This window comes from Melopsittacus undulatus, chromosome 10 (assembly GCF_012275295.1).
Source record: "Melopsittacus undulatus isolate bMelUnd1 chromosome 10, bMelUnd1.mat.Z, whole genome shotgun sequence".
Classification (NCBI taxonomy): Eukaryota; Metazoa; Chordata; class Aves; order Psittaciformes; family Psittaculidae; genus Melopsittacus; species Melopsittacus undulatus.
Window position 1 is genome coordinate 6196761 of NC_047536.1, and position 23910 is coordinate 6220670.

General features: G+C 46.2%; 2 protein-coding genes across 2 annotated transcripts; both read left to right on the forward strand.

Annotated features, from left to right (window-relative positions):
* Window positions 1-997: 997 nt before the first annotated feature.
* On the forward strand, window positions 998-6393 carry PURA (purine rich element binding protein A). The gene has a single exon (XM_034066601.1). It carries the CDS (start codon window positions 998-1000, stop codon window positions 1943-1945), a length of 948 nt encoding a protein of 315 aa, XP_033922492.1. The 3' UTR covers window positions 1946-6393.
* Window positions 2088-21533, forward strand: LOC115945823 (uncharacterized). The gene is made up of 5 exons (XM_034066602.1): window positions 2088-2170; window positions 18337-18402; window positions 18492-18547; window positions 20405-20486; window positions 20972-21533. The coding sequence occupies exons 1-5, from the start codon at window positions 2139-2141 to the stop codon at window positions 21072-21074; spliced, it is 339 nt and encodes a 112-aa protein (XP_033922493.1). The 5' UTR covers window positions 2088-2138; the 3' UTR covers window positions 21075-21533.
* The last annotated feature ends 2377 nt before the right edge of the window (window positions 21534-23910 follow it).

Genomic DNA, 23910 nt, shown 5'->3' on the forward strand with positions numbered 1-23910 from the left:
CACTAAACCTGCCTGGCAGCAGGACTGCCTTGTGTAGTGCCTGCACGAGTTTGGGATGCTCGAGGTAAATCGGTGCCTTTCACGCAAGTCTGCACCCGGTGTCCTGGGAGCAGCAGGCCAGGAAGCAGGCCGGGAAGGGGCTTTCAGCCAAACCCCGTTTGCTCGGTGGCCCACAACGACGAGAGGAAGTATCCTCATTTCAGGTGGCACTGGCTTGGGATCCAGGTTTTGGGATCCGGGGTTTGGCAATAGGAAGTTCACATATGTCCAAACCGCCGGAGAGCAGCATTTGGATAAAAAGCCAACTGGTCGCTGCGAGGGAATACTGGGGGGACCTGCGAGGTGATGCTGATGCCCGCCGGCACCTGTCCCTTTAACCCCGCTCCCCATGCCCGCCCCGCTCCGGCAGGTCCGGCGCTCCCGGTCCCCCCGGGGATGTATTAATGTATTTAATTATCAGCCACCAATAAATACACGTCCCACTCCACGCTCCCAGCCGGTACCCCGATGTGAGCGCTGCCCCGGCACGGGCACCGCTGCACGGGGATGGGCGGGCTGCGGACCCCACCGCTCCCGATCTCCCGTGCGGTTTCCTCCGGGAGCACCGCTCCCGAAGGAGCTCGGGAGGGGGGAGGCGCTGGCGCCGCCGCTGACACGGGTGCCGGTGGCGGTGGCGGAGCGCGGCGCTGCTGCCCGGCTCGGCGGGGCGGCCGGCGGCGGGGGCCGCTCTCTGCCGCCTTCCCGCGCCCTCTCCTCGCTCCCGCAGATCTCGCGAGAGCGGCCGGCTGGTGGCCGCGGGGGCTGTTGCAGCAGCGGCGGCGGCGGCGGGCGGAGCGGCGGCGGCGGCGGGCGGCGGCCGGGGGCGGCCGAGGAGGAGGAGGAGGAGGAGGCGGCGGCGGAGGCGGCGGCGCGGGCGGCGGCGCGGGGGGGGCGCCGGGAGAGAAGCGGCGGCGGCCGAGGCCGAGCGGCGGCGGCGGCGGCGGCGGGCGGCGGCATCATGGCGGACAGAGACAGCGGCAGCGAGCAGGGCGGCGGCGGCGGCGGGGGCGCGGTGGGCGCCGGGGGGCCGGGCTCGGGCGGCGGCGGCGGCGGCGGGGGCCCGGGCGGCGGCCTGCAGCATGAGACGCAGGAGCTGGCCTCCAAGCGGGTGGACATCCAGAACAAGCGCTTCTACCTGGACGTGAAGCAGAACGCCAAGGGCCGCTTCCTCAAGATCGCTGAGGTGGGGGCGGGAGGCAACAAGAGCCGCCTGACCCTCTCCATGTCGGTGGCCGTCGAGTTCCGCGACTACCTGGGCGACTTCATCGAGCACTACGCCCAGCTGGGGCCCAGCCAGCCCCCCGAGCTGGCGCAGGCGGCCGACGAGCCCCGGCGGGCGCTCAAGAGCGAGTTCCTGGTGCGGGAGAACCGCAAGTACTACATGGATCTGAAGGAGAACCAGCGCGGGCGCTTCCTCCGCGTCCGCCAGACCGTCAACCGCGGCCCGGGGCTGGGCTCCACGCAGGGCCAGACCATCGCCCTGCCGGCCCAGGGCCTCATCGAGTTCCGCGACGCCCTGGCCAAGCTCATCGACGACTACGGGGTGGAGGAGGAGCCGGCCGAGCTGCCCGAGGGCACCTCCTTGACTGTGGACAACAAGCGCTTCTTCTTCGACGTGGGTTCCAACAAGTACGGTGTCTTCATGCGGGTGAGCGAGGTGAAGCCCACATACCGCAACTCCATCACCGTCCCCTACAAGGTCTGGGCCAAGTTCGGCCACACCTTCTGCAAGTACTCGGACGAGATGAAGAAGATCCAGGAGAAGCAGCGGGACAAGCGAGCCGCCGCCGCCGCCGCCCCCCCCGCGGGCGCCGGGGCCGAGCCGCCCCCCGAGGCCGAGGCCGCCGCCGCCGCTGCCGGGCCGCCCGGCGCCCTGCTGCAGGCCGAGGAGCCCGAGGAGGACTGACCGCCCGCCCCCCGGGACGAGGACTGGCCCCGCCGCCGGCGGGAGGGCGGGCGGGGGGCGGCGGGAGGGCGGGGGGGGGGCGGCGGCGAGAAGCCCTCCCCTCGGCCCGGAGCCCCCCCCGGCAGCGCCGCCCGCCCGGCGCCCCCCGCCCGCCGCCCGGCAGCAGCGCCTCCGACCCGCCACCCATCGCTGGATGTTCCTCCACTTTACCCACCGTATCAAACAGTAAGCAGCTGCTAAAACAAAACAAAAACAAAAAAAATTACAAAACAAAACACACAAAAAAAGAGTCAAAAAAAGTAATAACATTATATATGAACTGTGTTTCCTACTTGATTAAAAATATAAAGAACTGAGTGTTTATTTCCCTAATTAACCGAGAACTTTTGTACACGTTTAAGCTATTATTATTAAAAGTGTTTGCAAAAATGGTCAAGATTATAATATTGCTGAATTATATAAAAAAAAGTCCTTTTCATGTTGAGCTAACATTTGACTTTAGCACAAAAAAAAAGAGATATTTTAGAACACGTAAAATAATATTTTTAGTTTTTTCTTCTCATTTTGTTACCAAATTTCGAACCTTACATGGAGGTTACTATAGTATATTTGACACCCTATATACCTGTGATTAGAGATGTGTATATATATATGAGGGCTAGGCATGCTGTGTGTCTGAGCTTTGTCTAAATGTTATGCAGAAGTTTGTAGAGTTAAAAGGTACGTAGGTTTAATTCATGCAAGGTAAACAATAAGTGCTCTCTTTTATACAATATGCATTGCATCTGGACCTTAAACATATAAAAATGGTCAGTGAAACTTCTGTGAACATGAAGAAAAATTATTAAAAAAGGCATTTAAATGAAATTTGCTAACTTGTGATTTTTACGTTTGAACCAAAGTTATTCAAATAGTAAAAAAAAAAAAAAAAAGGAAAAGAAAAAAAGGCAAAAAAGAGAGAGAGAGAAAAAAAAAGGAAAGGATTTCCTCCCGTACTAATTTTTTTCTGCACCTGTTTGGTTTACAGCTGAGTAGGCCTATTGTCATTGCTGTGTATATGAGATGTACTTGTATTGTTCATAATATATATTTTTTTTATTCTGTGTACTTAAAAGTACTTAACCTGATGTGCAGCGGTTTCCAGTCGACCTGTCTTTGGGCAGCAGGTAGCAAGTCTTTCTGTGTTGCCACTGGCACGAGCACTGTCTCTTATCTCCTAATGTGGTGTGAGGTCCGAACCCATGCTGGGACCCCCCTGCCAGTGCCGTTAACTTCTGCAGGCTGGTGGAAATCAGAGCGGTGCCATCGCAGAGTAACCCCACTGAGCCACGGGGTTTTGAAAGTGGGAGCCAAGCCGGTGTGTGTCTGTAACGGATTTCCATGTAGCTCTGGTGCTAGTTATTACTGGCTACATACCTGGCGAGCCTTGACTGTGCCCTCCCCTCCCCTATCCCAGCAGCTCCATGCGTGCTTGCGGGCTCTGCTCGAAGCCTAGGGTAGGGAAAGGCAGATGTGTCAGAACACTGAGCTGTCCAGGTGTGTTCTCCAAATTGAAATTGTTTGTAATAATAATGATGATGATAATAATAATAGACTTCTACAGGTTGTTCTTTTTTGTTGTTTTTGTTTCTTTTTTTTTCTTTTAAAAAAGTCGGTGTGCTTAATTGACTAACTTGCTGCTGTATAGTAAAATAGTAATATATTTTTATCATTAAAGTGCTGCATGACTATCATCGTTATGAGTGAAGAGAAAAATGTTATAAAAAGATGCCTTAAACAGTGAAAACAAAACTTTTTTTTCTTTCTTTTTCATTTTCTTTTATTTCCTTTTCTTGGCTGGAATGCAGTAGACAGCGTTTCAGAGAAACTAGGATCTTGGTCCATTCAAAAGTTTTTTTGGGATGCAGTCGTTTTTAATGGTTTTGGACTCTGGTAGACCTGGCGGCTGCACTGCTTTACTGGTGGTCAAGGATGGAGTGTTGGAAGGGTGGGGAGAAAAACAAAAAGAAAGAAGTTTGTTATAAGGAAATTTATTTCCTGCTGTCTTTTATTCCCATTTGAATTTATAATTCCCTTTCTCTTTTTCCTTTTGAGATGTACTGTAAGTGTCCAAACAAGCTGTCTCCATTGTACCCTGCATTATTTCCCTTGACAGAAGTTTTGCTGTTGGTGTTCACAGAAAGTTAACTATAAGCTGCCGGTAGCGAGGTGTTTCTGTTTCTTTTAAACAATCACTGGAAATGTTTAATATTGCTTTAATGTGCACTTTCCTCTTTCCCAGTAGTAAAATAAGCTTTTGGAGTGCGTAATGTGACATTTGACATGGTTCTCAATTACATGTAAACATTTGTCTGATAACCTGCTTTTGAATCGGAGGCTCTGGATGGGCAGTTCTATCGGTTATTGTATTTCAACTGTGATGTGTGCAGGACTGCATTCTCCATGCTGCTAGACGTAGTTAGGACATGAATTGCTTTGGTTTTGCTACTTGACTGATTGATTGTCTCGGTCTTGCTGTTCACTGCCCTCCCTAAAGTTGTTGCGCTGCAGACGGACACGGGCCGGTGCTCTTAGTTCCACGCCGCCGCGGTGTGTGCCCAGCAATGAGTAGCGGGAGGCGATGAGAGCGCAGCGAGTGTCCTCCTGTAGCTTCCTATGGCCAACGAGGGGTCTTCTGACCCGTGCCGCCCGGATCCTGCCCGGGATCCGGCTGACTCGAGCAGCGCAGGGGACGCGTGGTTCCAGTCCAACCAGTCCCATCAGTACAGCCCCTGACAGTTCTGTGAACAGTGTCTGAGAACTCGTGGTCAGTTTTTGTGTCGTTTTGGGTTTCTTCTGCGTGTTTCATAGGGGTTTTTTTGTTACTTCTTTCAATGCACATTATGTATGTTCTAGGACTTGATGAATGATGCTAATTGAAAGACAAAATGACTGTAAAGGTTTGTGGGATTTCGCTCCTGGTTTTCGTTTTGGTTTGATTTTTTTTCGTATTTTTATTTGTTTTTCCCAGAGGTGCTCGGTACTTTACCAAGGCTCTGATATATCAGTATTTAAAACAAAGTACAGAAAACCCTGTTTAATGTTAGAAGAAGAAAGGTATATTTGATCATATGTGTTGTTTTAAAATAAGACAGTATGCTCAAATGTGCCAAGATACCTAATTCCTGAGAAGTATGCCTTATATTTTCCTTGCTGATATGCTTTTAAATGTCTTGTAGAATAGGTCCAAGAGCATGATAAAAACTACTTTATAATGACTACGTGCAAGAAAACTTGAAATTCATTGCAATACTGACATTATTTTATTTTATTTTTTTAAGTTAAAAGGACACTGTCAAGTAATTTACAGTTGAAATACAACCACCCTGTAAGTGGTTTTGTGCTAATGGAGAAATGTCCTCCGAATTTAAAGTATTTTTTGGTTGTTGTTAAAAAAAATAAAAAACAAAAAAAAAAGAGGAAAATTGCTCTGTCTCTGAGAACTGAAATAATAAAGAACCAAAATGAGCTCCTGTTGGTTCCTGCTTCTTCATCATGCTCCCTCTTGGGACCCATCCTGGTGCTGGGGCCAGGGGTCTCATGCCCATGGTCAGCAGCTCAGCAGTGGGGTAACAGGCAGGATGCTGGGCTTCCAGCATGGTGTATCCCTAACAGACAGGAGAGCTTCTTTGGAAAATTCTAATTGATAAAAACAGGAAAACGGGAAAAAGAAAAAAAAAAGACAAAATAAATACTTGACAGTGTCACTTTCTTGCGTATCCCTCGCAGGGGTTGAAATGTGCTCGGTGGGAACGCGGTTCGCAACCTGCCATGGGACCGTGGTGAGGTGCAGAGGGGCTGCCCTTGTGGGCAGGATGCGAGGCAGAGGTGGTCCTGTGCAGCAGGGAGAGAGCGGCCGGTGACTTGAACCCCTGCCCAGAGCCGACTGGTATCTTCTTTTATTTGGGGGGGGAGCAATTACTTTGTTGCCTTTACAAATAGCACTGTAACCACCTTTTTTTATGATTAGCTGTAGTATAACCTTTGTCCCTTCAAACTATGCAAGCTATGAAATGTAAATTAGGGATCAGTTAAAGATAGTTGATTATATTCAATCAGATGACATTCATGCACTAACTGGAGTATATACAGATAAAGCTATTAGAGTGACTTGTATGCTAACAGCAAGATATACCTACCTATTCTAAAAAGAAAAATTATTATTAATATTGTATAACAGGACTGTGGGGGTTGGGAGGGGATGTTATCTCTTACCTTCTTAAAGGGGGATTTAAGATTTTTATAACTGTTTTTTCCATCAAACTTTAATATTTTTGTCAAATTTTTAGGTATTTAATTTGTAAAATAGATTTTACTTTGTACTGGCGTACAGAAAACAGGGGTTGATTTAAACTTTTTTGAAGCCAAGTGATCAACTACATTTGTAATAAAAAGTCAATGGATCTATATCAGTCGTACTCACTGTTTTCATTTCTTGTACGTTCTAATGCAGTGGCGCTGTATGTCTCCCAAGGAACAAAAATTGGGGAGGTGGGTGGAAGGAGAAGGCAAAAAAGTCAGCTTTGAGGCTGCAAATTGATGTTGTGTAGGCAAGCGGCCCGCGGTCAGTGGAGATTTGGTAGATATGCGTTTTTACCAGAAGCACGGTGCACTGTTTCAAGAAGGGGTTATGAAAACCTGATGTTTTTGGCATGTCTTCACTTCATGCTTCCACCTTGGTGCCCATAAAGTCTCGAGCCACCCTTTGGGAAGTGCTTAAGAAAACCAAACCCAAACCAAGCAAAACTCTGATTACTCCTAAGGTGGTGAACTACAGCACATCACGTTTTTGCACCTGTACACGTTATTTCTCTTCCTAAAAGGTTTGCCACTTCCTTCTTTAAGTTCAATAGGTTAAACTGGTTTTTTTACCTTTAAATCATCAAATGTTTTGGTTTGAAGACTTCAGCAGATCCACCGAGGTCGGATCCAACACCTTGCAGAGCACTGGCACAACTCTTTTTTGTTTGCTTTAAAACCAGACCTCCCATTTCCCCTTCCAGGGCATATACCAAATCTGATTGACTTGTCCGTGGCAGAAGTTGTGGGAGCTACAACTGGAGAATCATGACATTAATGTACAAGAATGCTAAAACAGATTTCCATTTGGAGGGGGCTCTTGTGAAACACGAAAGCTCAAAGTGTTTTGTAGGACCAACCAGTTTCCTGGGTTTTGCTGGTCCAGCGGATAGGAAGCGAGTCTCTCATAGGTGTGTTGAAAGGCAGTGAGAGCAAGCTTTTCCCTAAGTGTGCAGTTTGCTCATTCAGAAACCTGCTTCTTGCTGGCTGGGATTGCTTGCTGGGAGGCATGGCTCTTCCTAAAGCACTGCAGTTTCTCTGCTAAATCGACTCTGTCAAGAATGGGTTTATTTTTAGTCACAAATTTAAAATACTGATTTGCACCTTTTTTTTTCTTCTTTTTTTTCTCTCCCCCCTCTTCCCTTTGCTTTTTGTCACGCTTACCCAAACTTCCCTTTTATTTTACTATCCTTCTTCGCTGGCTGCCTGTTCTTTGTTACAGCTCGGTTTGTGTAACTGAAGGGTCACTGTCCATGTGGGTGTTTGGACTCTCTCGAAGAGGAGTCTGGTGTAGTTTTAAGATCTCGTGCTGGGCTTTGTAGATTTTTGCGCATGCACTTCTCTCCCTACAAGTTTGACTCTCCTCGGCTTTCTTCTGTAACATATGAAGCTAGGTGAAAGGATCTGAATTTCTGGTAGCAGAACAGAGAAGCGGGTGCATGCAAAGCATTGTCAAAATGTTTTGACAAAGCCGACAAGGTAAACAAGAGAGTTCCATTTTTATTCTTGATTCCTTCTGCCGTTGCCACTTGCAACAATGGAGGATAATTTCATCCCAGAGCTTTTTTCCAAGCCTGTGGTACCTTTTACTCCGCTCACTTGCACGTGATGCAGCTCGCTGGCACCACAGAATGCTGTGTGTGGGTTGTGAACGTGGCGAGGAGATACATATATATATAGTTAATAATATATATAGTTAAGCTAGTTAAGGTTAATCCAAATGGACTTTCAAAATTATAACCTTTTTAAAAAGCCTATTTTAACCAGAGCCTAATCTTTGGACCTGAAGTTCATGGCACTTTTTGTCTAAGTGGGATCTCTTGTGATGGTGATGGTCTGATGGCACAGGAAGGATGCTCCTCCATGTGGCAGCTGGAGTTCCTCTGCCAGAGTCGGGCTGCCTGCTCTGCTCCCATCAGCTGTGCTGCATCCTTGTTCCCATATCTCTCATGCCAGGTGATCTCGGGTCTGCTTTGGGAGTTTCTCTTAGCCTCCTGTCTTTCTTTTTAACTTCTTTTCAATGCATTTTGGTCCCCAGTGGGACCGTGTTTTAGCAGCAGTAGAGTCTGGGGGAAAGTCAGCCTACCCAGGGGTCTGCAGTGCATCCCACTTGTGGGCTATGAGGCTTTACTGGGCTGTGGATTGGTTGTCCATGCAAGACTGAAGATAGCAGAGAGAAGTAAACACCAAATCATCCACTTTTAGGGGTTCACAGAGTTACTTCTCAATGGTACATTGGATATTATATTGCAATTTGGATGGCATAAAAGCTGCTGCTGGAGGAGTACCTTGGAGGAGAAAGGATGAATGGGTTTGGTGCCATCCCTCTAACAGAGACATCTCCTGAGCCAGCAGACTCAGGGGCGTACCAAGCCTGGTAAAAGAAGTTTGTCCTGGGGTAGAAGCTCCCAGCAATCACAGCAGAGGAGGTGCTGTCTGTCTGAAGCATAGGAAGAAGCTGTCAGAGCAGGACAGGAGGGTGGGCAGCTGAGGGGTGCCTTGGCTGCTCTTTGGGTGGTGCAGCATCTGGACTGGTGTTCAGGGTGAGTGGTAGTTGGTGTGGAGAAGCCCATCAGAGCCAGATGACAGCAGCTCTCGCAGCACTTTTGCCATAGGAAGCCATAGGGGGTCATGCAGCTGATCCCAGGGGCTGTGGGGCTGAGCTCCTCTGCTGGGGCAGCCCTCCTGGTCCCATCTCTGCTGGTTCCATCTCTGCAATATGGTGTCTGTACATGGCTGAAGCCAGACAAACAGACATGTATTGGGAGAGTCAGAGCATGTTACTGTAAAGGTAGTAAATAGTTGTGTAGCCTCTTTGAGGGAAAACATCACTGAAGGAGGAAAGTTGAAGTTATACAGTGAGGAACAAGGCATGTTTTCATGGAAGAGTGTCAGCTGGAAATTAAGGGGAAAAAGGTAAAGGTATAGGGCTTATGGCCTTGCTGTCTGTCTTTTGAGTGTTGGCTGATTAAAACAAGGCACAGCAAATGTCTGGATGTCCGCAAACATCACTGTCCCTTTGCAGATCAGTACTGCTGGCTCTCCTTTGCCTGGAGAGGGGATGTGGTCCTGAGCCTTTTGCTGTGGACGACACCATGTCCAGCCAAGGTGAAGGTCAGCTCAGTCTGGCTGTAGGGTTTGCCTGCATTTGGATATTGTCTCATTTTGGGTGCCCATGACCTGCACCATACATCTCTGGGGCTGAGGTGGTGTCTCCGGTAGCTTTGCAGCTCACATCAGGAGTGAGCTTCAGTTGCTGAGTGCTGTCCTGTCTCTGTGTGATGTACCTTGGCTTTACTGTGGAGCTGTCTTAGAGCACATGGCCTGATTTGTTTGTGGTTTAAATAAACCTAAAGACAAGCTCTGCCAACAGCTGGCATTAGGTCAGACCAAGCAATGGGAAAGTACAATCCCCAAAACACAGATAATGTGACTGTCAGGTCCTGAGTGTGACTCCTTTGCTGTCGAGCTTGACTCTGGCCATGCCAGTTGCTCATGTAGATGTAGCCCTGGATAAAGCAGGAGAACTGCCTGTGGAGGTGCCTGGCAGGTTTTGCACCTCCTTATCTTGAGGCTTAGGTTCACGAGACATGGCATACTTCTGCTCCTTTCTGGATCATCCATCAGCTGGGAGAGTGCTTGCTTTGAATGGGCATCTTCTGTATCTCGCCAGTAGGTAACTTGGTCTTAATTCAGATAATTCCTTGACTTTGCTGGTCATCAGTTGGGTTGCTGTCCATCTTATCATTAGCTTTGCAAAAATACGCACCTTAACCTTTCCTTAGGAGTCTCTTTCACAAAGGAGACTGAAGTGAAAAGAGGACTTGCTGCAACACTGGCAGTGGGAGTTTGAGCTGAGCCTTCCTGGCTGTGGTACAGAAGGGTTTTTTTCTTGAAACACTATCTTGAAATATGCAGGAAGCAAAGAAAAGCTTCATTCTTTCTTTTGTAGACTGGAGAGGTGAGAGGTGTGGAGTTACATCTGCAGCATGGAAGGGTATGTCCCTCTTGCCTTGTGAGACCTTGGAGGATCTGGTCTGCTGCGTGCTGCCAGGAAGCCAAAGTGCATGCCTGGAGAGATTAGACCGCTTTTAAGGGAAAAACCTCTAGATGCTGAGCTGTCATCCTGGTCAGCATGTTGATTTCTATAGAGAGCTGCTCATAAAAGTGGCTTGCAAATGGCAAATGTGACCATGTTGACCCCAGTGAGTCTGGATTTTATACTGGGCATGGCGCAGAGACTGAGCGGCAGCCCCATGGATGAGCTCTTGTTGCAGGAGATCGTGTCTCACTGACACATGTCAGCAGTTTGGACTGTGAGATGGCACTGTCAGGCTTGCAGGAAGGTCTGGGAGCCAAGCCTGGGCTCTCATCACTCCACTGGACTGATGCTCTAGGGTTGGCCAGCAGAGGCACCACAGGCTTCGGAGCTGGCAGGTGAGGACATGTGAGCTGTGGGGTCTCTGCAGCAGGGTTGCTCCCCATGGGCATGTTTTCTGGTCCTCTGTGTCATCAGCTGTGCCAAGATGGAGCTGTAGGCTTCATGCAGTGTTTGGAGGAGCTATGTCTCTATCAGATATATTCTTGGGTAATTTATGTTGCTGGGAGTTGGGGGTGGAGAAGATGAGCAGTGGCAGTTTTTAACTTTGCTAGTGAATGTCTTGATGTGCACCTTGAGCTCAAGTCACTGGGTGCTCATCACATCCAGAGTGCCCTTCAGTTGCTGTATTAACCCCGGTTAAAGACTGGAGTAGGTTTTGTTCTTCTAACTCTGGGTAGAAAGGCATGTGCCAGAGTGCAGGACAGCATCTGCACATCTTGGCCAGGACCTGTCTGGATAGGACATCTTGCAGCAGCCCTGATATTTGAAGGTTCATTGCTTTGGTTTGAATGTCTCTCCCTCAGGTTGGCCTTGCTGCGCTGTCTTACTATGCAGTATGCTTTGTTTCTCCATGCTCTGTCCTGGTTGCACGTCAGTTTGTGAGCACAATGCTAGTTGCTGGGTTTATTACCTATGGTCTCCTGAGGTTTAGAACTTGCCTGGGCTTGCAGTTTGCTCAAGTATTTAGTATGGGCAGAGGAGCTTAAACCAGCAGCTCCTTGGGAGTGTTCATCAGCACAATGGCATCAGCTGGTCCTCAAAACTAACTTGGGGATCAAGAGGTGGGCAGTGGGCCACCTCTAATGCATTGGTCTAGCAGAAGCAGGTCCAGCTGTCTCATTGTAGATGAACTGTGAAAGCTTGTTGGTCTGTTGATACTTCAAGAAATTCTGGGGCTAAGGAAGCATGGATAAAGGGTTTAGTGAGATACGGTGTTTAAACCTCCCACTCGAGTGATGCTGAGGAGAGCTGGCAACATAACATTGGCTCATCAGGAGCTCTGTGGGCAGAGCAATTTAAGAATAAAGTTATGTGAGCAGCAGCAGAGGTGAAGGAGCTGGTGTCTTGTCAGGTGCAGAGTTATAAATGGGGTCAAAATTTCCTTTTATTAAAGATACTGTGTTATTTAAATAATAAATGGCAGTAGGATCACCATTGCCAGGGGCTGCTGAAGGGCAAGCAGGCAAGTCTCTGAGCAAAATAGGAACTAGAGGCTTTAAATTATTTTCTAGCATTAATAATTCTGAGTTCAGAATTCATGTAGATGTCATCTCTGCTTTCATACATGCAGACAGTTTGGTTTGTGGATGGATCTTTTGACATTGCCATGTTCAGAGGCTCATTCGATCTTTAAAAGAAGTTGGCTTCTGAGAAGCAACTGTCAATAAAAGCCCTGGTAAATGAGTCCTTGCAGGCTTCTGTGTGGCTATATATAACTTATCTTGTCCAGTGAAAGTCTCTAATTGGTGGTTTAAAGTAATTAAAAGAAAAGAATCTGTTAAGTCTATTTTTAGTTTAAAGATAGACTTTATGTGGTCATAAAGTAAAGATCCTAGCTTGATTGTGGGAATCAAAGAATATTGGCTTAATTGCACTAGGAACTGCAGACAGGAGTGCAGAGAGGACACACTTTACGAGTGATTATGTTCTGATAAAATACAGTGCAACAAATGGAGGTGCTCCAAGCTCCAGAAAGTGTCTTGAGGCTAAAGTTGCTGAGCTGGTAAAGAAGAGATGGTATTAAATCATCTCTTCTCGGGTGGTTGTGGTCCATCCACACCTCGGCGCTGGCTGCCTTGCCTTTTATTTGTGGAAACTTGACTCACAACTGGGCGGGATTAAAGGGGCAATATATAATTTAATGCTAAAGCCTTGCTTGAGGAGTTGTTCTCTCTGTTGGAGATGCCTCCAGAAGCTGGGGCGGTAGCTCTGAGAGATTAGGATGGCAAAGAATTTGGCTTTGGGAAATACAGGCTCTGCTCCCGATGATTGGGAGGTCCTTGTGATGAGTTTCCTGTTGAGTGGACAAGTAGATCCTGGATGATACCAGAGTGCTGGGCTGTCATCCTTGAAGCTGGGATACTTGGGTATTTGGGTGCCTGGAAGAAGACAGAATTTAGGGCATAGTGGTAACTTTTCCTGAAGGCGAAGGTACCAAACGGGAGTGCAGGAACAAACGGTGTGTCTGTTTCTCCTGAAGGACAAGGAGCAGCTTCTCAGCACAGGATACAAGAAGGCTGAGAGCAGAGTTGGGTACAACTGGAAGGGACAATCAGCTGCTGGGCTGCAGATTGGGATAAGAACAGGGCTTGTGGTTCAAACACTTAAAGTATCTGTATACCAGTATGGAAACATGAAACAAAAGTAGTTGTAGGCTACTCAATGGTGTAGAATGACCTTGGCATAGCTGGTGTGATTGAAACAAGAGGGGGGGTGTGATGAAAATCAGTAAGATACTTCATTATCTGCCATCAAACTATACCAAATAGGCACTCTAGGTCATAAAGGTGTGAAGGAACACTATATCTGACAGGTTGCTGTAAAACCTGAGAGGACATTGGAGTAGTGGCAACCACACAGCCAAATTTATGTTGGATATAAATCTCATATTTTAATGACATGGAGGTATTAGGAAATTTTCTATTCCAGACAAGAAGAAGGTTATGGGGCTGAGGAGAAAATGAGGCTCATGTGTCTTCATAAACCTGTATGAACAAGTAAATTCAATTATGTCTATGCTATCTGGCCAGATTGTTCAGGAAGAAGCTGGCTAACATTTTGGTGAACAAGCATCTTGATTTACTTGAGGGATCATTTCTTGTACCAGCCTGGTATAGTCTTAGCCTTGATTTAGGACTAAAACTGGTTTGAGATATAATTACTGTTGAGTCATTTAATAGCAGTCAGTGACCACAGTACAATTACAGGTTCAGCATCCTCGGGGTGGAAGGTGTTGGTCTAAAAATGAGTCTTGTGTTATAAGACATTGCAGGGGAAAAGATCAGAAAAACAGAGTCTTAGACTTGTCAAGGCAGCCCCATAGATACCTGGAAAGTTTACAGATAGCTTCAGTTAGGCAAAGCTGAAGTAGAAATCAGTTATAAAGGAAGGGACTTCTGGAGTCCAGCAAGACTCCATCAAAAGACAGAAGTCCATCTCTTGCAGTGGACTGAAAAAGCAATGCTGTGTGGCAGGCAGCCTGTGAACTGGACATTAAGCAGTTTAAGAGGGGCTTTGAAGAGCCTGGGTCTTAAGGGGGCAAACGCTGCCTTAAGTGTGTAAGAGAGAAGGCTGGGGACAAAACCTTGAATGTGCGAGACTGAAGGCACAGTTAATTTTCAGCACTGCTTCATAGTACTTAAATGACTTATCCATGTCATTCTGGAGCACAGGGCATGTTTGAGAGCCTGCCTATGCTTCACCTTGTCCTTTTGGATGGTAAAGATAAGGAACCTCCCTATAAACTCTAGTGTTTGAGGCAGAGAAGCTGGAGCAAAGTAGCGAATTTAAGTGGAAAAGCAACAGATGTACCTAGGAATTGTAAAAGAGCTTGAGACTGAAATGCTAACAGTACTAGCAAAAATAGGGCTGTTTAAAACTAGCTTTATCATAGAAAAACTATGGAGTTCTCCATAAGTAGCTAACATCCTAATGTCAGATTAGTATTTTTTTAATTAAAGTATTAAACAGGGCACTGGGAATTGCAGATCAGCAACCCAGCACTCTGGTTTGAGAAGGAGAAACTGGAGTGCTCTAACTCTTCAGTATGTGATAGGTTGAAAGCAACATGCTTTCTGTAAAGAAAGGTGGTTGGACTGTATGGTCTTTGAAGGTCCCTTCCAACCCAAACCATTCTGTGATTCTATGATCAATCTTGTTTTCTGAGTAATCTAACAGAATCTTTGAATGTGTTGACAAACAGTCAGAGGTAGAGAATCAACTGATCTTTATTTGGTTGATTTAAAAGGTTTTATCAAGTCTTCCCCAGAAGGTACTCAAAAATTATGCTGGTCATGAGAAGTGTAATACTATGGAGTCCTTCTCTGTTTGCAGCTGATGTTGATCACTTGGGCAGTAAAAGGTAGACAGAAGTCTAGTTGGAGATGGTGATTGAAGGTTTCAGGTCTGCATCTTGAGTAGGTCTTCAACCTTTGAGCAAATGAGTTTCCTGTTGAAACCACCGATTCATTAAAACCAAAGATGCCATGTGGAGAAGGGTTGATTTTCACTGAACTTTTCTGGTGAGCCCATCTAGGTCCAGGACTCAAAGTCCGATTGCCCACAGAGGAGAAACAAGCCCACAATACTGGGTAGCATGGCATCTAGATTCCTGCTTGAACGTGACACCTTCCCGTTCAGATTCCTACCCTGAGCTTGACTTGCAGGTCTGCCAGATCCCAGAGCATTCCTCAACAGATGATGTGGGGTATATGTTCTGTTTTCTTTTAGTTTTATCAGGAAAAACCTAAAAGGTTTTGTGTTTGGCAATGGGCAGAAAGGGAAAGAGCAGGGAGAGAGTACTGGTCAGCATCTTCAGGTCTCATTTTGGCACTGGTCTTGAGGGATTAGTGTCCATGTGTATGTGTGCATGCAGACCTGTTATCTCTCTTCCCAAGAGACCTAGAAGGACCCATGGCTAAGTGGTGTGAGCTAGAGCAACCCTTTGCTGCTCTAGCTTGGTTTTAGGCTCCTTAAAAGTCTAGAAGTCATGGCAAATACACTCACTTCTCCCACCTTCCCTGTCTTTAGTAGGTTATGGTACCAAAGAGTAAGTGCTTTGATAAGTCATTGGATTTTGCAAGGGGAGCAGGTTAACTTCAGCCACCTCAAGGCTTTCAGTTAGACTTAGTGTTTAGATAAAAGAACTAGCAATTGAAATTGCCCCATCCCTGGCAGTGTTCAAGGCCAGGTTGGACGGGGCTTGGAGCAACCTGCTCTAGTGGAAGGTGTCCCTGCCCATGGCAGGGTGTTGGAACTAGGTGGACTTTAAGGTCCCTTCCAACCTAAACCATCCTGTACTTCTATGAAAGAAGTGACTTCAGCCTGGCCATGACTGGAAAGTTGAGAAGATCATGATGAGGTCTGGTACTGGGAGCATGCAGCAGTAGGTGCAAGCTCTGGCAAATGCAAGACAATGGGCAGGGGGGAAAAGGCAATTTGTAATGCTCCAACAATATTGCTAGGCTTTAAGTGATTTGCTCATTCAGGAAGAATATCAAAGTCTGGGTAGCAAAAGCAAATGAGGTGGAGGTTTATAAACTGCCATAGAAAATAAGTGTATTAGAGCAGTAGGTGCTGAGGTCTGAGAAGCTGCGGTGCATGAACTCTCCCGTGACACGGTTCATCAGACCCTCGCGGTGCCTCTGTGCTCCTTTCCCTCGGTAATCTGGTGCTTGTCACTGATGCAACCTTTGTCCCCTCCCCTTAGAAATACCAATTTAATGAGATTGCTCACTTCTAGTTAAATTGTACCAGCTGACTTTGAAGTACTTAATATCAAAACGTCGTGGTATGCTTGCATGATAGCTATTTGATGTAAGAACAAAACCTCTTGTGCTCTCTCTTTAGGAATTTGGGCTTTGAGTTTCATTGGGGAGCGTTGTACTTACCCAACTGCACGGGATCAGGCCCATATCTTTTTTAAAATGTATTTCGTATCTGAGATTAGAAACATTCTAGGAGACAAATCAGAAGATAAAGTTGTCTGTTACAGGCTCAGATGATATTAGCGACTTGTGCTAAAGGCTGTCCGTCCACATAGCAAACTGCACGGCTGCTTCTGTTCTAACTGCTGTCAAAGGTCCGGCATTTTGGTAATAGTATTTATTTTCTAAATGTATTGAGTATACTTGCCTTTAAATCCTGTTAGGTACAGATAATTATTGTTGGTATTCTGTAAATTAGCTCTATACTAGCATTCACATTGGACTAGGCTTCATATTGTGAGTGTCAAAGATGACTTGAAAAAGGAAAATTCATTTATACCCTTTTAGTGCAGTTCTACCCCATAGAAGGGGTTGTTTGTGGAAGTACCAGGAGTGCTACAACTGTCTCCCCCCCTTTTTACTTGCTGTAATTTTCTGCAGGAGAACATACAGATTTAAATCTATTTTTCCATCCTTTGGAGACACTGAGAATTATCTCAGTGAGGCAATAGACAAACCAGGCCATACTGCACAGAAAATGTATCTTTTCCTTTTTTTTAATTCCTTCTACTGTTAATCAGGCCTCTGAGCATTTTTATTATTATTATTTTTAATTTAAAACAGTTAAACAATTCACTTCCCCCATGTCTGGTGTGACATCTTCTAAGACACCATAGGTCTGTTCAGGCTGGATTATTTGTGGTCTTCCAGAAAAACTAGATGGGACTGGAATTACTAATGCCAAAATTTGCCCATGGCAAGGGAGGGAAATCCTTACCCCATTCAGACCCTTTCCAGTTACCCCAGAGCACCCCACAAGGGTATAAATACCTACTTTTTCTTTTCCAGGTGATCTTTAAGGCCAGGCAGCAGCAGGCAGGGTCAGTCTGTCTGGGCGGACGGAACAGGGCTCCTGCCCTGCAGATTTACCCTGCTTCGGCCTCAGACCCAGCCGGTTTTAGGCTGGGATTTTGTCCCCCAAGCAGAGCTCAGCTCCAGCACAGCCAGCCCCAGGGCTCTTTGGTGCTCCTTGCATCTTCTTGGGTACAAGATCTCCATGGGTGATGGTGCCCACAGATTGCCCGGCTGCTCAGTGTGCGTTTAGGGAGCTCCATGTGGCTGGATTTCACTGTGTCCTCAATTGTGATCCCCAGGGCAGAAAAATTAGGACTTTCTTCTCAGTTAAATTAAAACCACAAAAAAGTGAAGCAAAACCTCTGGAGGGCGGTGTTACCTGTGGTAGTGACCGCCGATCACCACCCGCTTCTGTTCAGCCATGACCCCTGCTTTGGTTCTGCTGGGTTTTTAGCCATCTTGACCTCATGTTTGCAAATATTATTGGTAATATAATGCTCTATGTACAAATGTCTGTGTGGCTCATGTGTATGTTTCTGTGGTTCAAGTCAGCCACAGAGTTCTGGAATTTCATTGTACTTTGGTTAAATGTTGGACTTTTAACTCTTCTACTGTATGGCTTCTTGATTTCTCTTGTCCAATGTGGACCAACTCTATTTTTGGAAATAAATAAGCATGTAAATAAAATGAATGGGTTTATGCCACTTACAAGAAAATGCTTTATTTAAAATATACACTCAGTCTTGTATATTTTATGGTATCTCAGGGAGGGACAAGGCTCAGGCACCAGCAGCCTTGGTGATGAGGTACCATATTATGTACAAATTCATTTCCAAGTGGTTTCAGAAGAAGACTTTCCATCTCCTGAGCCAAACCCCCATAGGACCAGTCTGGAGGAGGAGGAGGGTGGGGGGGATCCAGAAAAAATCACATAGTTTAAGAAGAGTAAAGGAAATAAACACAACTTTCCCCTCAACACAAGGCTTCTGGTTTGAGGTGTCTGGGTGCCAAGGATGCTGCTGAGTGTAGGGATGCTGTGGGGCAGTTCTTGGCTACTGCCCAGGAGCACGTGGAGAACATGAGCATGATGACTTCTTTTCTTTCTCTTAAACTTCTCCATATAAACCAATATTTACCAGTAATCCTGTGTTTCTGTTTTTGTTTTTTGGCAGACTTTTACCAGTAAATATCGGTTTATTCCTGAAACCAGAAGCCCTAAACATACCTTTGTTTATAAGGTCAGTTGTCATTTTGTCTCTCTCGTTCCCCACTCCCCCCCACAGTACAACCTGGCAGGTGATTGAAAGGTACCAAGTTTTCTTTCTAGTTTTCCTGCTCTGCATCTCCGGGAATGGAGCCCGCAGGACCTAGAGCCTTCTGTTGGTAACGTAGACCTGAGTTTACAAATTCTTTTACCATTTTAAAGCCTGCTTTGAAGGACAGAGGTGTTCCCAGCTGCGGGAATGGGTAGAACCCCCACAAAGGTAGAAACACCTCTCTGAAGCCTGTGGGTAGGTCTCTCACAAGCATCTTCAGGCTTGGGGCTGAGGAAATAAGTTATCCCAAAATATACACTGAGAAATGCCATTGCTGGTTTGCAGGGAGCAGGACTGGGGGAGGGAAGGGTGGGAAAGGAGTTGGAAAAATCATTTTACCCCCCCCCCCCCATTTTTTTCTGATTTACTGCAGAGTGTATTTGGGGAGGAGGGAGAGAGTTTGAACATTGCCCTTCCTGAACTTGTTGTAAACCCTTCCTCCAAGGCTGGGAGAAAGGGCAAGTGCAAGGTCTGATCCTTAAAAGGACATTGCTAGGTGTCTGAGACCCCAGAAGCAGCTGCACTTTTAATGACAGGAAGCACTTTAGGTCATTTTGTCAGTTTTGGTTATTCCCAGACAAATCCCCTTGGGAGCATGAAGCCTCCTGTATTTCTGTGCAAGTGTTTGCGACCCAAACACAAGAACCTTGTGCTGATACTCCAGAAACATAGAAACTGGTGAGGGATAGAAAATGAGTTGTCTGCATGGTCCCAGCCGATTTTTGTTCTCCCAAGTAAGCAAAATGCCAAAGAAACCCCAAATAAAACCTTCTTCCAAAATGCAACCTCCCAACAAAGCAAGCCAAAGAGGATCTCAAACGCCTACTCTGGTTGTATCGTATGTGGTTGGTGAGAGCTCTTTCGGCCTAGCTGCAACCTAACTATGTCCCTTTAAGGAGCACCAGTGTCTGTTTTCCTCTTAATGACCACCAAAGCTGAGGGGTTTGCAGGTTTCAGATGCAGGCTGAAGCTCCTGCAGCCTTAGTTGGAGTCCAGAGTGATGGGAGCCCTTCCAGCTGTGCACTTTGAGCTGAACACTACCTTTCCTCCCCTTTTGCAGCCTGGGTGGTTCTGATTGCTGGCAGTTCTGTAACACAACTTTAATCTGAGCAATTGAGGCTGGTCCTACCTTATCTTCAGACGTCTTGCGGAGGACTCCTGTTACCAGTTTGGTACTCAAAAGCTCCACCCCACCATCAGAAGTCACTTACTCTTTTTTTTTGTCCAAGGCAGTGATAGATCACCCTCTCTAGCTCTAATGGAAAAAAAGATAATTGCAATGCAACTTTCTAATACATTGTTCATATATACATAATTCCATTACAATCCCAAATTGGAGAAGAGATCTGTTAAAGGTATATATTAGTCTAGATTTTTTCTTATTGTAAATACTGTAATTTTATAATACTGTCAATATTTTATTAACTTAGAAATATTTAACAGAGTTTAATCTATGGTAGTTGATTTATTTATAGGTTTATGTTGCAGCCAATATTGCATTACATTCTAATGTAAGATTAACTTTCAGCATGTAAACATTGATTTAATCTATCCCTGGAAAGATTAAGAGAGAAAACTTGCTCTTAATCTGTATTCATCCCCCAATTCCCAGTTTGGAATTCTTTAACGAGATATTAGGAGGTTCCAAGAGCTCGGGAATCTTAACAACTGTGGTTGGACTTGAAAACTTGAATTTGGAAATGTGGCTCTTTCACCCTGTGAACGAGTTTGCTTCAATATCTGGTCTATACAGTACGGAAGTCTTTATTTTGAGCAAAGGGACACTCTCAGATCAATTGTAGATTCTCGGGGTTTTGGAGGGGAGGGGAAGCAAAACTGGCCCCCGTGCATGTGTGTTAATGCTTTCCTAATTGCAAGGGGTAAAAGAAAATATCCTTTTCTTGTTTGGCTCTTTGGCTGGAAGCATTCCTGCAGCACTTTGCATCCCTGTTACGAGGAGGCTCCAGAGGTCCTGCCACCGCGGCACCAACTGCAGCCAGCGCTCGGTGAGATGGGTACATGAGCACCAAGTCTCAAACCTGCCAATTTTTGACCAAAGTTTTTACCTTTTTTTATTTCTTTCATTCTCTCTCTCTCTCTTTTACTCTGATGGTGTCCCTTTAACAGCATAAAGATGTTCACGTTCTCTGCAAAGAACCATTAGGAGTTATTTTCTCTTTAAGGCAGGGCAGAATTGGACTGTAATATGTTTTGCATAAAAAATACCAAAATTATATAAGGTTTTTCACGGGAGCTGGTATTTTTGGAGTGTAAAAGTTAATCTTTATTAGAGATGTGCCAATCTATACTGCTTTATTGTAGTGTTGTTACACTTAGGCCTTTCAGTTAACTTACAAATATATACTGTAACAGTATACTTTGTACAGATTTATTTAAAATTTATTTGAAAAACTGAAATAAAGTAGGCAGACAATAAAGATATTTATTTTTCATTTGACTATGTAAGAAGGTATCATTCTTTTGGTTTTAGTGCACTGGTGTACCAAGCCTCAGAACCACTGCTCTCTCCAGCTCATAGGATGCTTTTCCGAGACTGTGGATACGTGTATGTGTACTGCTGTGTTGATAAGTAAATGCCAACGATGGAGTTCGTTGCTTTTATACATCCCAAAGAGAAGTTCTCCACCGTTCATTTCTCTGTTTTCTGACTGAAAAGGTGTGTGTTTGTGAACAGTGTTCACGCAAGTTCTGCCATCCCACCCTCACATCAGCTTATACCAATGCCAGGATGGGAGGATTTGCCTGCGAACCTTCCCCAAAACACCCCGGTCCGCAGTGGCATCGTCAGGGAGCAGTTCAAACGTGTGTCCTTTGGGCTTTGTGTAAAGCAGATGCAGAACAAGAAAAATCACGATGTTAAATCCATTAGAAAACCAATTCCTTATTGTACAGTAGTATGGAGATCTCTAGTCAACCTGCCATTAATACTAGATTCTTATTTTTTGAATGATCTATTTAAAAGAACAGCAAGCATTGTATTTGCTAGTAAATCTGAAGTGTTTACATGGAATTACTAAATAAATTATTTGATCTAAGATGGCTCTCATCAGTGCTGATTTTTAATGCTGGAAATTAATTTCGGCAGCTGCTTTTTCAGTTCATGCTGTTCTTTAAAATCTCCCAAAGCATTTTTTTTCTCTCAGTGCATCTTTGTGGGTTAAACGAGGTTCTGAGGAAGATGCAGAGTGGGCTTCTCCCGGTGAGGTCTGGCAGGAGTGCTAGCTAATGTTCTGCAACCCCCTCCACGCCATGAGACTGCCCCTTCATATTCCAGACAACTGCTTGCAGTGCTGAGACAGAGAAGGATGCTCTGAGCTGGAAGCCCTGCGGCAGATGGAACTGCTTAGCTGCAGTTTTCACCCATCAGAGTCCTGGTGCATGCATATAGATAGATATATATTTTATAGCAGAAAGTGCTGGGATAGAGGTAAAACATCATCCTTCAAGGTAACAAGTTGTCAAACCCAGTTCCAGCATTGCTTGGTCGTGCTTTCTGCTGTCACAAGGCTGCAGGAAAGCCCCGTGCTCCCAGCCCCATGACCTTGCTCAAGGCCCTCGTGTCCACGGGCAGTCACGAGGAGCTGAAGCGGACGAGTGCTCTGGATCATCATCGAGGCTGAAGGTGAAGTCAGGGGGTTTCCACCCCTCTGAGAGCCAGAGCACTGGGGCTGCTCCCCAAGGTGGGAGCTGGTTGTACAGCTCCTGAAGCACTCTGCTGCTCCGGGGTGGAGGATGGAGTAGGTGATGTTCTGCACTGGGGCTCCAGCCTGGCTTGTGGAGCTTCTGGCCGTGGGAGGAAAGCAGCAGGAGTGCAGTTAGTGAGAGGCTGGATGGAGAAATCCATGGAAAAAGACCAGGCAGGAATAGCAGGCAGTCGTTGCAAGTGCAGGGTCTGGCCACACTGTGTCCCCCTCTAAGCATTGCATACGCTCGTTCCTTCAGAGGCGTTCAAACTAGGGAAAAAACGAAACTATAAATAATGCAATCTATCCTGCATTCCTCATTTCCCAGGCGTTCTGGTACAGCATGCCAAGTCACCTAATGTTTAATTTAATGCTCTCAGTGCTCAGTGCCTGGTTAGAAACCCGACAAATGCTTACATTATGCACCATTTGGAATATTTTTGGACATGGATTTCACACTTCACGTTCAGGGCAGGATTCCCACACCACCACCACCCCCCCAAGCTGCTGGGGAGTGTTGAGCCCAGACCCTGCTCTGTGCACGCAGCCAGTGTCCCCAGTCCAACTGCTCCTGCTTCCCACTCCTCTCACCCTCACTGCTTGGGAAACCCTAAGGTATCTATCCCTGGCCCTGCAGTGCAGCCCCTGCTGTCCCCAAGCCGTTCACCTCACCGATCACAGCACACTGCACACCATGCTGCTTTCACTGCAAATAATTCTGCCCTTGCTTATTCTTCTGAATAGAGTATTTATATGCATCATCTCCTACTGTAAGAGCAAGCACGTGGTTCTGAGCAGTATGTTGCTAGTAATTTGCTTTCTGAATTGAACACACTGATAAAATAGCTATGCTTATCTGAGTTACATCAAGAACTTACTTGGGATAGATGTTTCTCCATGTTGATGCCTCCCAGCCCTAGCCAATGGTTGGTGCTTGAGAAGAAGCTGAAACAGAAGCTCTGCACCTTGCCGAGCCATGCAAAGCCTTATTTTGGAAGAAGATATTCCCTCATTAGCTTTATTTCCCATCCCAGCCCCCACAGTGTCTTTTTAGCATCAGGAAGTAGGAACCATAGTGTAGGAAATTATTCAACCCACTGCTGAGCCTCAACAATGCTCAAGCTTCAACAATGCTTTAATATGGGGCTGGGAAAGGACAAGGTGGACTAACTGACCCACTCAGGGATGTGCCTGCAGCTCTGATCCTGCTGCTCTGCTGACTCTTTTCATTTCAGTGCTTAAAACGCAAACTGAAGCATTGGACAAGAACAATGATTATGAATTGATGCTTTCAGTAATCGGTGCCATTTGTTTGTAACTGATGGGGCGACACTCCAGTAACTCAGATACAGAGCATCTTGAGTCAGCTTTGCTTCACGTGATGGCTTCCAAACAAGGCAATTCCTTCCACACTGGCTTGCTTGGCATTGCTGAGAACCTGCTGTCTTTTCTGGACATCGGCTGAAGTGGGTTACTCCAGAAGAAAGAAGTGCCGCAGGGAGGCATTTTCTGGCATAGGAAACCAGAGCAAGTACTTTTGCTGTCACCACTACGGCTGCTTGCATGGAAAGGTGACTTGAAAGCCAACTGAAAGCTCCCCAGCACTGCCATGGAGGTGTTGGGAGTAGAGGCTGCTCTTGATTTCAAGAAATGTATAATTGGAATGAGGAGGCATAGACATGAACTTGATCCATGTCCAAACCCTTTCTCCCTTCAGCCTTTCAAC